Source organism: Scyliorhinus canicula, chromosome 5 (genome assembly GCF_902713615.1).
Source record: "Scyliorhinus canicula chromosome 5, sScyCan1.1, whole genome shotgun sequence".
Lineage (NCBI taxonomy): Eukaryota > Metazoa > Chordata > Chondrichthyes > Carcharhiniformes > Scyliorhinidae > Scyliorhinus > Scyliorhinus canicula.
In genome coordinates this window covers 199,484,848-199,500,710 of record NC_052150.1, presented here as the reverse complement: position 1 = coordinate 199,500,710, position 15,863 = coordinate 199,484,848, and the positions used below count along the sequence as shown (strand labels likewise).

Genomic DNA, 15,863 nt, shown 5'->3' with positions numbered 1-15,863 from the left:
CCGACTCTGTGCTTCTGTACAGACAAGCTGAGAACTGTCAGTCTCGCTGTGATCCTGTACGTCGAGTGCGATCACCTTGTTACTGTTTTCGCTCTGTGCGTCGGTACAGACAAGCTGAGAACTGTCAGTCTCGCTGTGATCCTGTACGTCGAGTGTGATCACCTTGTCACTGTCTTCGCATGCAGTGGGTAGAGGTGCATTGTCTTCTTTTTGTTCCTGTGAGCTTGGTAGACTTTCATAGTCTGCTTGCGGTTGCTCAGATACAGCGGGTTTACCTGCATGGTCTTGTTCATGCATGGTGTTCGCCAGGGAGTGTTTGCTTGCATCCCTTTTGGAGTCTTTCATCACTCGCACTGTGGAGCCTGTCATCGCTCGCTCTGTGGAGTCTTCCTGTGCTCTCTGTGTGGCGTCGTCTTCGTCTAGGGTATTGCTGTCATCCAATGTATCGACGAGCTGCCATGGCATCATGGTGTTGGATTCATCTACCATGAGTAGAGTCGTGTTGAGCTTTGCAACGGTGTCGCTGATGCTGTGATCAGCATGTCCAAATAACTCCTCCATGTCTGAGTAGTATTCTTTGATACCCATTTCATCTTCGTTGGCTTCTTCTACCACGAGTTGATTCGTGTTGAACTTTGCGACCGTGTCGCTGATGCTGTGATAAGCATATCCGACTGACTCAGCTGTGTCTGAGAGGTAATCTTCGAAAAACAAATCATCTTTTGTTGTTTCGGAATTCTTTTTGTTCTCTTCACTTTGGGTGGTGCAGACTGCTTTTTTCAGGGTGTTGTGCAAGTTGTTTTTAACTGTTGGTTTAAGTTCAGGCGTTTTTCTGTGTTCTGAGGCAAGACAATTTGTGTTTACCACTTTAAGTGTCTTATTTTCAATTTTCGGGCATTTCCCTTTTAAGTGGGCGTGGTCGGGATGCTCAGACGTCATGACGTCACGCGTAGGAATGAATTGCGCATGCGCAAATCGGCTTTCCTTCCCTGTGCGGTTCTGTGTCCATTGCGCATGCGCGGCTTGCGCATGCGCATGACGATCCGCGACCAAGACTTTTTTTGACTGCGCATGCGCGGCTTGCGCATGCGCATAACGATCGGCACCGCGATCTTTTTTAAACTGCGCATGCGCGGCTTCCGGTTCCGGCGCATGCGCAGACGCGATTTGTAGTTCTTTGCTTACAAAATGTGCTCTGCAAAATGTGCTCCGACGCCATTTCTTCGCGTTTTTCGCGGATTTCAGGGATTTTTCTTTCTTTTTTTCTTTTCTTTTTCTTTCCCACCAGGACTGGATTTCTAAAAGTTGTAAGTAATCTTCTCTTCCCGATCTGGACAGGGTTTCAGCGTTTTGGCTTTGTGAGAAATTCTTGTTATTTCTTCTTTTTGATCTGTACTTTTCATTCGCGATTTCTTGTTCTTTTCGTGATTTTTTAAGTTTTGCATCACCCAGTCTCTGTGCAGTTTGGACTCTGAGCATGCCTTGCTGTTCAAATTTCTCACAGTACTCTTCAAATTTGTTTAGTAACATTTGTAAGCTGTTTCTGTCTTCATCTTTTGAGTATTTAAATCCATTATACACTTTCCTATTTACAGGCCCTGCGGTGAGAATTGCTATTTTAATGTTGTCTGAGGCTTCTTGTACATCATTAGCTGTGAGATAAATATCAAACATTTGTTTAAACCTTTTCCAGACATTTCTTACAACGCCAGTCTGGTCCAGCTGATCTGGGTATCCATACCACATCCTCGAATTAGCGATGTCTTCCCAAGTCAAATGTCCAGTAGGAGATTTCCATGCCATTTTGAGCTTTCTGTATCTGCCACTGAGTTGTCCTGTAGTAAGCGTCTGAAGCCACTCCTGGGTACCATGTGTTGTTACTCGTGTCTTAATAAAGCTCGTAGTCTCAAATGTGGAGAAGATGCTTTATTGTGAGTTTGTTCCCTCTTCAGAGCTGTTTCCTAAGGTTACCTTCAGTGTTCCTAGCTGGTATGTGTGGGTGTCTGTCCTGCTCCAAGTTCTGCCCTCTGTGAAGTGTGTCATCACTTCCTGTCCCCGTCTATTTATATGGCTCTCCCGTGCCCCCTCTAGTGTTTGCTCAGTTGTATTGCATCTAGTTAACTTGTGATCACCACAAACATGGCAGCCTGAATTAAGTGACCTTGCTGTTTCCAAACTGTTCAGAAATTGTTGCCTTTTTAGAAAGCGTTTTTTGGGTTTTAGACTGCAGAACACACCAATTCATTGAAGGCCCCAATTTCTTACTTTGCCTCCTGTAGTACTTTCAATTCCCTCTTGGTTCCCTGTGCTTGCTCAGATTCTGATGACTTTGTCAGCCTTTTCAGCCTCTCTGGACTATCCCTGACCTTTTGAGGAGTACTATTTTCCAGCCTGCCTTGGCTGTCTCTACCTCCCTGCATAGTTCATATAGTCTTGTGCCCCTTTCTTGCTGTCTTCTTTGGACTTTCCCTCTTCCTTCAGTTCCTGCTATTCTCTCTTTTTCCCTTTCCTCAAATTCCAGTTCCAATTTCCACTGCTCCAATCTTAATTTCTCTACCGCTAATTTATCTGTTTGTGTTCTCAATTTCCACCTCCGGATGTTTCACCAGCCATTCCAAATTTCAGTTCTCCTGGCTTTCGAGTATTACAGACCCAAGAAAACCTTTCGTAGCTTTAAAATGTTTTTGTTGTAACAATTTACTTTCCCAAACAGATCTTTTGTCAGTCTATGGAAATAAATTCTGGATACGGGCCCCCGATTTTGTTATGACTATGTGAGAAGAAGTGGACTGGCTCCCCTCTTATCAGCTCCTTGGTTGGTCACAACAAAACTTTAAGTTAGTTTTTTACGAGGATATACCATTTTCAAATCAGAATGTGTTTAACTAATGCAGTGAGCAATAAGGAGCCAATCAGACAAGGTTTTCTTGAGTTAAAGAAATAAAATTTATTTATCACTAAACCCAAGGAAAAACTAACACCAGGACACACACGCATGCTTATCAGAAATAAGGGAAGTTACAGTGCAATAATAAAGTTAAAGAATATGTAGCAAAGAGACTTACAGTTAACATAAAAGGAATCCCAAGGTCTTCTCTGAGCATATAAATAATAAAATAAAGAAGTCTGATTAGGGATAAAAAAGACTTGCACGAGGAGGCAGGAGAAATAGTAGAGGTATTAAACAAGAACTTTGCATCTGTCTTTATAAAGGAAGAAGATGCTACCCAGGCCGAGGTGAGAGAGGAGGTAACTGGTGCACGCAAATAATTTACAATTGAGAAGTAGAGTTGTTTGGCAATCTTAAAATAGATAAGGTACCAGGACCGGATGAAATGCATCCAAGGGTATGGAGGGAAGTGAGAGTGGAAATTGCAGAGACATGAGTGATAATTTTCCAGTCTTCCGTAGACACGGCATGTTGCCAGAGGACTCGAGAATTGCTAATTTTATGCCCTTGTTTGAAAAGGGCTCCGAGGATAAAGTTGGCAACTGTATCCCAGTCAGTTTGAGTTTGGTGGTAGGGAAACTGCTGGAAACTAAAGTTTGGGACAAATCAATAGTCACTTGGACAATTGCAGGATAATTACGAAAAGCCAGCATGGATTAATTAAGGGAAAATCATGTTTAACTGGCTTGTTGGAGTTTTTTTGAGGTAACATTTTGATGAGGACAATGTTGTTGATGTGGATTTTTAAAAAGCATTTGCTATAGTTCCAGCCAACAAATTTGTGAGCAAAATTCTAGCTCATGGAATAAAAGGGAAAGTAGGCACTTGGAAAATAAATTGGCTGAGTGACAGTCAACAGAGCGTAGTGATAAATAGTTGTTTTTTTAGATTGAGGGAAGGTTTGTAGTGGATCTCCCCAGGGGGCTGTGTTAGGCTCCTTGCTCTTCCTGATATAAATTAATGACCTAGACTGGTGTTCAGGACATGATTTCAAAAGTTGAAGCTGATACGAAGATTGGAAACATTGTCAACTGTGATGAGGATAATCTTGTGGTGTGATTCATTTTGGCAGGAACAATATGTAGAGACAGATATGTAGGGGCTTGTTTAGCACACTGGGCTAAATCGTTGATTTTTAAAGCAGACCAAGGCAGGCCAGCAGCACGGTTCAATTCATGTACCAGCCTCCCCGAACAGGCGCCGGAATGTGGCGACTAGGGGATTTTCACAGTAACTTCATTGAAGCCTTCTCGTGACAATAAGCGATTTTCATTTTCAGACAGTATAAAATAAAGGCAGAAACTGTAAAGGAGTTGCAGGAACAGGGGGAACTCATGTACTTACGACATTAAGTACATATGTACAGGGCAGCACGGTAGCATAGTGGTTAGCACTGTGGCTTCACAGCACCAGGATCCCAGGTTCGATTCCCCGCTGGTTCACTGACTGTGCGGAGTCTGCACGTTCTCCCCATGTCTGCGTGGGTTTCCTCCGGGTGCTCCAGTTTCCTCCCACAGTCCAAAGACGTGCAGGTTAGGTGGATTGGCCATGCTAAATTGCCCTTAGTGTCCAAAATGATTAAGAGGGGTTATTGGGCTACAGGAATAGGGTGTCAGTGAGGGCTTAAGTGGTCAGTGCAGACTTGATGGGCCGAATGGCCTCCTTCTGCACTGTATGTTCTATGTTCTATTAAAGATGGCATGGAACGTTGAGAGAGCAGTTAATAAAGCACGTAGTATGCAACGCTTTATTAATAGGGACATTAATTACAAGTCATGTTGAACTTGTATAAGACACTAGTTCGGCCTCATCTGGAGTACTGCCTCCAGTTCTGGGCACCATATAGAACATAGAACAGTACAGCACAGAACAGGCCCTTCGGCCCTCGATGTTGTGCCGAGCAATGATCACTCTACTCAAACCCACGTATCCACCCTATACCCGTAAGGGGGAGGGGGGGGGGGGGTGTCTCGAAAAATTCTAACCGGACGGGACTGGGTAGATGAAAGAAGGATGTTCCCTTCTTGGATGGTCGGGTGTCCAGAACTCAGGGTCACAGTCTAAGGGTACGGGGTAGACCACTTGGGACTGAGATGAGGAGAAGTCTTTTCACATAGAGAGTGGTCAGCTTATAGAATTCTTTATCACAGAAAGCAGTTGAGGCTAAAACACTATGCTTTCAAGAAGCAGTTAGTCATAGCACTTTGGCGAAGGGGATCACAGGATATGGGTAAAGGCGGGATCAGGTATTAAACTGGATGATCAGCCAGGATTATAATGAATGGCGGAGCAGGCTCGAAAGACTGAATGTCCTCCTCCTATTTTTATGTTTCTATGTAAATAGTGAGAAACTGGTCCTACTCAAAAGAGCATTAAGAACTAGAGGGCACAGATTCAAAATAATTGGCAAAAGGAATAAAAGTGATATGGGGAAAAACTTTTCACCCAGAGGGTGGTTGGAATCTGGAACAAACTTCCTGAGAGGGTGGTGGAAGCAGATTTGATTGAGATCTTTAAAAGGGAATTGGATTGCAGATGGGAGGATGTTGTGGGTTATCAGTTTGGAAAGGCCTGGGAAGGAGGGAGCACCTGGTGAATTCAGAAGATAGGTACATAAATTTAGAAATTAATTCTCCATCTATGAAATCCCTTCTATGATTGCACCATGTTAGCTGTAATATTTGTCTCTGAGCTATGAATTTGTGAGTTGCTTCTATTGGAAAGGAAAGTGATATCGATCATAGTCATAGAGGTTTACAGCATGAAAACAGGCCCTTCGGCCCAACTTGTCCATGCCGCCCAATTTTTACCACTAAGCTGGTCCCAATTGCCCACATTTGGCCCATATTCTTCTATACCCATCTTTTCCATATAACTGTCAAAATAGTTTTTAAAAGACAAAATTGTACACACCTCTACCAATGCCTCTGGTAGCTTGTTCCAGACACTAACCACCCTATGTGAAAAAATTGCCCCTCTGGACTCTTTTGTATCTCTCCCTTTCACCTTACATCTATGTCCTCTAGTTTTAGAATCCTCTACCTGTGGGAAAATATCTTTACAATCTACCTTATCTATGCCTCTCATTATTTTATAGACCAGTCATATTCTTCAAACACATTTGTGTCCAAAGAACAAAGAACAAAGAAAATTACAGCACAGGAACAGGCCCTTCGACCCTCCCAGCCTGTGCCGATCCAGATCGTTTATCTAAACCTGTCGCCTATTTTCCAAGGATGTACTTCCCTCTGTTCCACGCCCGTTCATATATCTGTCTAAATGCATGTTAAATGATGCTATCGTGCCTACCTCTACCACCTCCGCTGGCAAAGCGTTCCAGGCACCCACCACCCTCTGCGTAAAAAACGTTCCACGCAGATCTCCCTTAAACTTTCCCTCTCTCACCTTGACATTGTGACCCCTTGTAATTGACACCCCCACTCTTGGAAAAAGCTTGCTGCTATCCATCCTGTCCATACCTCTCATAATTTTGTAGACCTCAATCAGGTACCCCTCAACCTCCATCTTTCCAACGAAAACAAACCTAATCTACTCAACCTTTCTTCATAGCTAGCGCCCTCCATACCAGGCAACATCCTGGTGAACCTCCTCTGCATCCTCTCTAAAGCATCCACATCCTTCTGGTAATGTGGCGACCAGAAATGCATGCAGTATTCCAAATGTGGCCTCACCAATATCCTATACAACTGTAACATGACCTGCCGACTCTTGTATTCAATACATCTGTACATCAATTTTCCCCAAGACTCTTCCATTGACCATATAGTCCGCTCTTGAATTGGATCTTCCAAAATGCATCACCTCGCATTTGCCTGGATTGAACTCCATCTGCCATTTCTCTGCCAAACTCTCCAATCTATCGATATTTTGCTGTATTCTCTGACAGTCCCCCTCACTATCTGCAACTCCACCAATCTTAGTATCATCTGCAAACTTGCTAATCAGATCACCTATACCTTCGTCCAGATCATTTATGTATATCACTAACAACAGTGTGCCGAGCACGGATCCCTGTGGAACACCACTAGTCACCCTTCTCCATTTTGAGACACTCCCTTCCACCACTACTCTCTGTCTCCTGTTGCCCAGCCAGTTCTTTATCCATCTAGCTAGTACACCCTGAACCCCATACGACTTCATTTTTTCCATCAATCTGCCATGGGAAACTTTATCAAACACCTTACTGAAGTCCATGTATATGACATCTACAGCCCTTCCCTCATCAATTAACTTTGTCACTTCCTCAAAGAATTCTATTAGGTTTGTAAGACATGACCTTCCCTGCACAAAACCATGCTGCCTATCACTGATAAGTCTATTTTCTTCCAAATGTGAATAGATCCTATCCCTCAGTATATTCTCCAACAGTTTGCCTACCACTGACGTCAAGGTCACAGGTCTATAATTCTCTGGATTATCCCTGCTACCCATCTTAAACAAAGGGACACATTAGCAATTTTCCAGTTCTCCGGGACCTCACCCGTGCTCAAGGATGCTGCAAAGATATCTGTTAAGGCCCCAGCTATTTCGTCCTTCGCTTCCCTCAGTAACCTGGGATAGATCCCATCCGGACCTGGGGACTTGTCCACCTTAATGCCTTTTAGAATACCCAAAACCTCCCCTTCCTTATGCCGACTTGACCTAGAGTATTTAAACATCCATCCCTAGCCTCAACATCCGTCATGTCCCTCTCCTTGGTGAATACCGATGCAAAGTACTCATTAAGAATCTCACCCATTTCCTCTGACTCCACGCATAAATTCCCTCTTTTGTCTTTGATTGGGCCAATCCTTTCTCTAGTTACCCTCTTGCTCCTTATATACGAATAAAAGGCTTTGGGATTTTCCTTAGCCCTGTTAGCCAAAGGTATTTCATGACCCCTTTTAGCCCTCTTTATTGTGCGTTTGAGATTTGTCCTACTTTCCCGATATTCCTCCAAAGCTTCATCGGTTTTAAGTTGCCTAGATCTTATGTATGCTTCCTTTTTCATCTTGGCTAGTCTCACAATTCCACCCATCATCCATGGTTCCCTAATCTTGCCATTTCTATCCCTCATTTTCACAGGGACATGTCTGTCCTGCACTCTAATCAACCTTTCCTTAAAAGACTCCCACATTTCAAATGTGGATTTACTCTTAAACAGCTGGTCCCAATCCACATTCCCTAGCTTCTGCCGAATTTTGTTACACTTGGCCTTTCCCCAAATTAGCACTCTTCCTTCGGACCACTTTAGGACCACTCTCGTCTTTGTCCATGAGTATTACGGAATTGCGATCGCTATTCCCAAAATAATCACCGACTGAAACTTCAACCACCTGGCCGGGATCATTCCCCAATACCAGGTCCAATATGGCCCCTTCCCGAGTTGGACTATTTACATACTGCTCTAAAAACTCTCCTGGATGCTCCTTACAAATTCTGCTCTATCTACGCCTCCAACACTACATGAGTCCCATTCAATGTTGGGGAAATTAAAATCTCCCATCACGATCACACTATTGCTCCTATGTTTTTCTATAATCTGTCTACATATTTGTACCTCTACTTCAAGCTCGCTTTTGGGAGGCCTGTAATAAAGTCCCAACAATATTACTGCACCCTTCCTATTTCTTGGCTCTATCCATATTGCCTCAGTGCTCAAATCCTCCATCGTGCTCTCCTTAATCACAACTGTGATATCATCTCTGACCAGTAATGCAACTCCTCCACCCCTTTTACCTCCCTCTCTATATCTCCTGAAGCATCTATGCCCTGGGATTTTTAGTTGCCAATCTAGCCCTTCCCTCAACCAAGTCTCAGCAATACCAATAATATCATATACCCAGGTACTAATCCAAGCCCTAAATTCATCTGCCTTACCTGCTACACTTCTCGCATTAAAACAAATGCCCCTCAGGCCACCTGTCCCTTTGCGTCCATCATCTCTTCCCTGTCTACTCTTCCCCTTAGTCACAATGAGTTTATTATCTAGTACCTTACTGGTTTTAGTTGCTACCTCTTTACTGACCTTGAACTTCCTAATCTGGTTGAAGTATTTAAATGCTAATCATGTCTTTTTGATCTTGGTATTTATGCAGTGGGCTAAAGAGCCACCTGTTTATGGAACTGTATATTCCTTCATGTTCTTTTTTTTTTACATCACAGGTTTTTATCTTATAATCAGATAAGGTTTATTGCAGACTATATGTTCCAGCCTACTCCAGAAATTGAACTCATGTAAGTTAAATTAAAACACAAAAACAAATTAAACCATGTTTTGATACAAAAGACTGCATATTAAAATGTACCCTTTCTTTCAAAAGTGATATCAGCAACAACCATTTATATGCAATACAAAGGGATCTCTTTCGGACAAAGCACGGATTACCTTCCTTGAAGGTCTTGTAAGTAATTTAACACTATAAGCATCTTTGTCTTTTTCCAGTTTTTTCCCCCCAAAATATACCTTACTCATAAAATTTGTAAAAGTACATTTCTGAGCGTTTCAACTTCAAAATAACAGCAAGTGTAATAAAATTCAACTGTATAGGATGGGAAGGGGAAGGAAACTGCAGGGGATGGGTACAATCGAAATATGGAGCTTTTTCAAGGAACAGCTACTGCGTGTCCTTGATAAGTATGTACCTGTCAGGCAGGGAGGAAGTTGTCGAGCAAGGGAACCGTGGTTTACTAAGGAAGTTGAAGCACTTGTCAAGAGGAAGAAGAAGGCTTATGTTAGGATGAGACATGAAGGCTCAGTTAGGACACTTGAGAGTTACAAGTTAGCCAGGAAGGACCTAAAGGGAGAGTTAAGAAGAGCGAGGAGAGGACACGAAAAGTCGTTGGCGGATAGGATCAAGGAAAACCCTAAGGCTTTCTATAGGTATATCAGGAACAAAAGAACGACTAGAGTAAGATTAGGGCCAATCAAGGATAGTAGTGGAAAGTTGTGTGTGGAATCAGAGGAGATAGGGGAAGCGTTAAATGGATATTTTTCGTCAGTGTTTACACTGGAGAAAGACAATGTTGTCGAGGAGAATACTCAGGTACAATCGACCAGGCTAGATGGGATTGAGGTTCACAAGGAGGAGGTGTTAGCAATTTTGGAAAGTGTAAAAATAGATAAGCCCCCTGGGCCAGATGGGATTTATCCTAGGATTCTCTGGGAAGCCAGGGAGGAGATTGCAGAGCCTTTGTCCTTGATCTTTATGTCGTCTTTGTCGACAGGAATAGTGCCGGAAGACTGGAGGATAGCAAATGTTGTCCCCTGTTCAAGAAGGGGAGTAGAGACAACCCTGGTAATTATAGACCTGTGAGCCTTACTTCGGTTGTGGGTAAAATGTTGGAAAAGGTTATAAGAGATAGGGTTTATAATCATCTTGAAAAGGACAAGTTGATTAGCGATACTCAACACGGTTTTGTGAAGGGTAGGTTATGCCTCACAAACCTTATTGAGTTTTTTGAGAAGGCGACCAAACAGGTGGATGAGGGTAAAGCGGTTGATGTGGTGTACATGGATTTCAGCAAGGCGTTTGATAAGGTTCCCCACGGTAGGCTATTGCAGAAAATAAGGAAGTATGGGATTGAAGGTGATTTAGCGGTTTGGATCAGTAATTGGCTAGCTGAAAGAAGACAGAGGGTGGTGGTTGATGGGAAATGTTCATCCTGGAGTTCAGTTACTAGTGGTGTACCGCAAGGATCTGTTTTGGGGCCACTGCTGTTTGTCATTTTTATAAATGACCTGGAAGAGGGTGCAGAAGGATGGGTTAGTAAATTTGCAGATGACACGAAGGTCGGTGGAGTTGTGGATGGTGCTGAAGGATGTTATAGGTTACAGAGCGACATAGATAAGCTGCAGAGCTGGGCTGAGAGGTGGCAGATGGAGTTTAATGCGGAAAAGTGTGAAGTGGTTCACTTTGGAAGGAGTAACGGGAATGCAGAGTACTGGGCTAATGGCAAGATTTTTGGTAGTGTAGATGAACAGAGAGATCTCGGCATCCAGGTACATAAATCCCTGAAAGTTGCCACCCAGGTTAATAGGGCTGTTAAGAAGGCATATGGTGTGCTAGCCTTTATCAGTAGGGGGATTGAGTTTCGGAGCCACGAGGTCATGCTGCAGCTGTACAAAACTCTAGTGCCGCCGCACCTGGAGTACTGCGTGCAGTTCTGGTCACCACATTATAGGAAGGATGTGGAAGCTTTGGAAAGGGTTCAGAGGAGATTTACTAGGATGTTGTCTGGTATGGAGGGAAGGTCTTACGAGGAAAGGGTCAAGGACTTGAGGTTGTTTTCGTTAGAGAGGAGAAGGCTGAGAGGTGACTTAATAGAGACATATAAGATAGTCAGAGGGTTAGATAGGGTGGACAGTGAGAGTCTTTTTCCTTGGATGGTGATGACCAACATGAGGGGACATAGCTTTAAATTGAGTGGTGGTAGATATAGGACAGATGTCAGAGGCAGTTTCTTTACTCAGAGAGTAGTAGGGGTGTGGAACGCCCTGCCTGCAACAGTGGTAGACTTGCCAAATTTAAGGGCATTTAAGTGGTCACTGGATAGACATATGGATGAAAATGGAATAGTGTAGGTCAGATAGGCTTCAGATGGTTTCACGGGTCGGCGCAACATCGAGGGCCGAAGGGCCCGTACTGCGCTGTAATGTTCTATGTTCTAATGTTCTCTGTGCAACTCCATACAGCATGTTCCACTTTCAGATGCCTCAATAAAATTTCAATACTCCTGATATTCACAAAGTGAATCCCATGTCAGGCATATTGCCCAAGCAGGTTTACACTAATTTTAATGCTTTATCAAGGCTTTAGACAGCAACCATTCACCATCACAGCTAGGTTGGCTGCCCCAAGCTTTTGTGTGTCCTTCACGTAATCCTGGACCTTAGAATGGGCCGGTATGTAACACCTCAGTCGAGGACAACTCTTTGCACTGGAATGCCGCATTTCAGGCAGACCAAACAAAACAGCATCTTTCACCAAGTTAATGGTCATCCAGTGCAACTGATGTTATCTTGGTGTGTATCCCTGGAAAAACCTCATAGAATATAGATTCTTGCTTTACATTTCTGCTAGGGATGAGCCTCAATAGAAGCTACTGCATCTCCAAACCATTTTTTCAAAGGCACATTCTGCAAGGAAGTAGACGAGGTCTCTTCCCCACTACAGCCACCTCGGGGTTGGTCAACATGCGAAGGGGCTGAGTCTCGGGGCATGTAGGAAGAATCTTGTGTGGAGGGCCTTTCTCTTCACAGGCCAAAGTACTTCTTGGTGCTTGTTTGAAAGCTATGGCAATGAGGCATTCTACCAAATGACTTTGACAGTTTGCTCGGGGAACGATCCAACGCAATCTATCATGTTCTTTTCTCGCAGGGCCTGTGCAGACCAGTGCCTGATGGACTTGTGATAAAAGCTGTTTTTTTGCATAAACTTTTCTATGAGGGATAGGTGGTGTGGCATGGTCCAACTGCATGGAGCATTTGACAGCAACGTGGCCACACACATCTTTTGCAGCACTGGAGCCAGGTAGAAACTAGACATGTAGTAACGCTTGGTGTTTTGGTACCAAGGGTCCAAGCACATCTTGATGCAGCTGCACACAAAGGTGCCCATCAGAACAAGAGTGATTTTGGGTGTTAGTTTTCTCATACTAAAAGCAATGTGTGTGGTTCCAATGTTAGCATCAACCCTTCAGTACTTTGCAGTGCACCATCTATTGTAAGTCTACACAGTGCCAGCAGGCATTTTGATGAGACAGTTAAACAAAAATAGTTTTCTTTCTGTTGATTATAAATGTAGTCTAAATATGTTCACTTTTCTGTGGTGTGTTCACAATTTCTATAGCTAGCATGTAACCACAATAACATCTGGATATAAAAAGGCCTTGCTAACTTTTTATAGCTTATATGTACATTTATAGCTTTTATAGCTGTCGCTCAAAAATCAGAATACATTTCTTGAAGCAAGACCAGTAAGTGTCCCTTCAAGGCAAGGTAGCTCCATGGTCGTATGTTTAGCGATGGAAATATGAATGTTTCCTGTTGTGGGGAAGAGCATAACTAGAGGCCATCATTATAAGATAGACACCAGGAAATCCAATAGGGAATTCGGAAGAAACCTCTTAACCCAAAATGCCGTCATAACCTGGAACCCGCTACCACAGGAAGTGGTTGAAGTATATATTATAGATGCCTGAAGAGGGAAGCTAGACAAGTGTAGGAAGAGAAGGGAATTGTGAATTGCAATATTAGATTGATATGAGAAAAGATGGAAGAGGCTCAGGTGGAGCACACCGGCATGTACTGTTGAAGGCAAATGATCTGTTTCTGTGCCATATATGCTATATAATCTTACGAAACTGAGTTAATTCTCTGTGATAGGTTCAGGACAGGCTGGCATCCAGTGCCTCGAACACTGTTGACTATTAGTTACCCAGGTAGACTGGCCAATTGAGCCTGGAAAAGTAACCACTCTACTCCACACAATCCTGCAAGTAGGTGGCCCCGGCTAGACAAATAATGTAAACTACTAGCTATTGTCATGGTATGCTGAAATAATTTAAGCTAATTGAACTCCTGAGCATATTTATGCACAGCAGATTTGTAATGCATTGTCTTGCTGGATGAGTAGAATTTCCCTCCAAATGAACATTAGCAACACTGTTCTGGGGTGGGATTCTCCGACACCCCCCGCCGGGTCGGAGAATTGCCCGGGGCCGGCGTCAATCCCGCCCCCGCCGTGTCCTGAATTCTCCACCAACCGAGATTCGGCGGGGGCGGGAATCGCGCCGTGCCGGTCGGCGGGCCTCCCGCGGAGATTCTCCGGCCCTCGATGGGCTGACAAGCCTCTCCCGCCGGCGTGGATTAAACCACCTACCTTACCGGCGGGAGCAGGCGGCGTGAGCGGGCGCCGGGGTCCTGGGGGGGGCGCGGGGCGATCTGACCCCGGGGCTGCCCCCACGGTGGCCTGGCCCGCGATTGGGGCACACCAATCGGCGGGCGGGCGGGCCTGTGCCGTGGGGGCACTCTTTTTCTTCTGCCTTTGCCATGGTCTTCATCATGGCGGAGGCGGAAGAGACCCCTCCACTGCGCATGCGCCGGGATGACGTCAGCTTATGCCGGCCGGCGAAGTCCTTTCGGCTCCGGCTGTCGTGGCGCCAAAGGCCGTTCACGCCAGCCGGCGGTGCGGGAACCACTCCGACGCGGGCCTAGCCCCTCAATGTAAGGGCTTGGCCCCTAAAGGAGCGGAGACTTCCGCACCTTTGGGGCGGCCCGGCACCGGAGTGGTTCACGCCATTCCAACACGCCGGGACCCCCCACCCCGCCGGGTAGGGGAGAATCACGGCCCTGGTTCCTGCTCTAAGCATTGTTCCCAAGCTACTAATTTCATCCCTCTTCCTGGCAACTGTCTGAGGCTGAACCACACTGTTCATAACCTTAGTTCTGTATTTGTCCCCAAGATGAGATTCCCACCACAGATCTATGCCATCATCAAGACCACCTATTTCTTTTTTTTTTTAAATAAATTTAGAGTACCCAATTATTTTTTCCAATTAAGGGGCAATTTAGCGTGGCCAATTCACCTAACATGCACATCTTTGGGTTGTGGGGGCGAAACCCACACAGACACGGGGAGAATGTGCAAACTCCACACGGACAGTGACCCAGGGCCGGGATTCGAACCCGGGTCCTCAGCGCCGTAGGCAGCAATGCTAACCACTGTGCCACCGTGCTGCCCAAGACCACCTATTTCAACCTCCAAAACATCTCCACCCTAACTATCGCTCATCTGCTGCTGAAACCCTCGTCCATGCCTTTGGTACTTCTTGGCTGTCTTCCCGACCGGCCTTGCACCTTCCATTCTCCATAAAGTTTAGTCCATCCACGGTGGTGCAGTGCTTATCACTGCTGCCTCACAGCATCGAGGACCTTGGTTTGATCCCAGTCCCGGTCACTGTCCGGGTGGAGTTTGCACATTCTCGCCATGTCTGCGTGGATGTCACCCCCACAACCCAAAGATGTGCAGGGTAGGTGGATTGGTACTCTAAATTTTAAAAAAATTGGGTACTCTTAAGTTTAAAAAAAGTAGTGTAGTTGATTAAAAATCCTGCTGTCTGTATCCTAACTTGTCCATGTTTTATTCACCATCATCCCTGTGCTCGCTGACCTACCTTGGTTCCTAGTCTGACAACACCTCAATTTTTAAAAATGAATTTAAACACACCCGGGTCCTCGGCGCCATGGGGCACCAGTGCTAACCACTATGTCACTGTGCTGCCCCTATAATTCCCTCCTTAATCCTCTCTGCCTCTTTCTCCCTTCAAGATATTCCTTAAAAACTACCACTTTGACCAAGCCGAATAAAGTAAAAGTCCCAGATGACCATAGGCTGCTTTGCTCTTTTGAGGGGGAGAGCTGACTGGTGGTGATTTAAGTCAAGGATCACCATACCTCAGGCGAGAGGCAAGGTTGAGAAGACGGGACTTGCATGGATAGCCTCAACCAGTATGGGAATTGAACCTGCGATGTTGGCCTTGCTCTGCATCACAAACCAACTATCCAGCCAACTGAGCTAAACCGACCCAAGCCGAATATCTCCTTATTTGTGGCACAGTATCAAATGTTGTCCCTGTGAAGCTGTTGTTGCCAGTCTGCACCCAAGTTCTCTAGGTTTATTTTTCTTAATAGGAAAATCTTGGCGCTCCAGAAACTTTTTGTCTGAGTGTATTTTTCAGTTACTTATCCCTGAATTTTACTCTCGGCTTCAGGACCCTAACATCAAGGTGAAAGTGGTTCTCAAGCATGCACTTGCTGGCAGCAGGACCTGCTGGGCAATTTGCCATGTTGACCTTTAAATGGCCACCTTGTGGGCCTTCCGTCCAATTAAGGTGGTTGTCAGCTCCTCAT

At 44.9% G+C, this 15,863-nt stretch overlaps 1 protein-coding gene across 2 annotated transcripts in view; it reads left to right on the top strand.

The window, feature by feature from the left end:
• Nucleotides 1-15,863, top strand: part of LOC119966513 (leucine-rich repeat-containing protein 37A3-like) — a 194,650-nt gene that overhangs the window by 83,551 nt on the left and 95,236 nt on the right. For both annotated transcript variants that reach the window (XM_038798328.1, XM_038798327.1), the window contains 2 exons: nucleotides 9,116-9,187; nucleotides 9,274-9,354. In XM_038798328.1, the coding sequence (XP_038654256.1) occupies nucleotides 9,116-9,187; nucleotides 9,274-9,354 (153 nt within the window). The remainder of the gene's footprint in view (nucleotides 1-9,115; nucleotides 9,188-9,273; nucleotides 9,355-15,863) is intronic.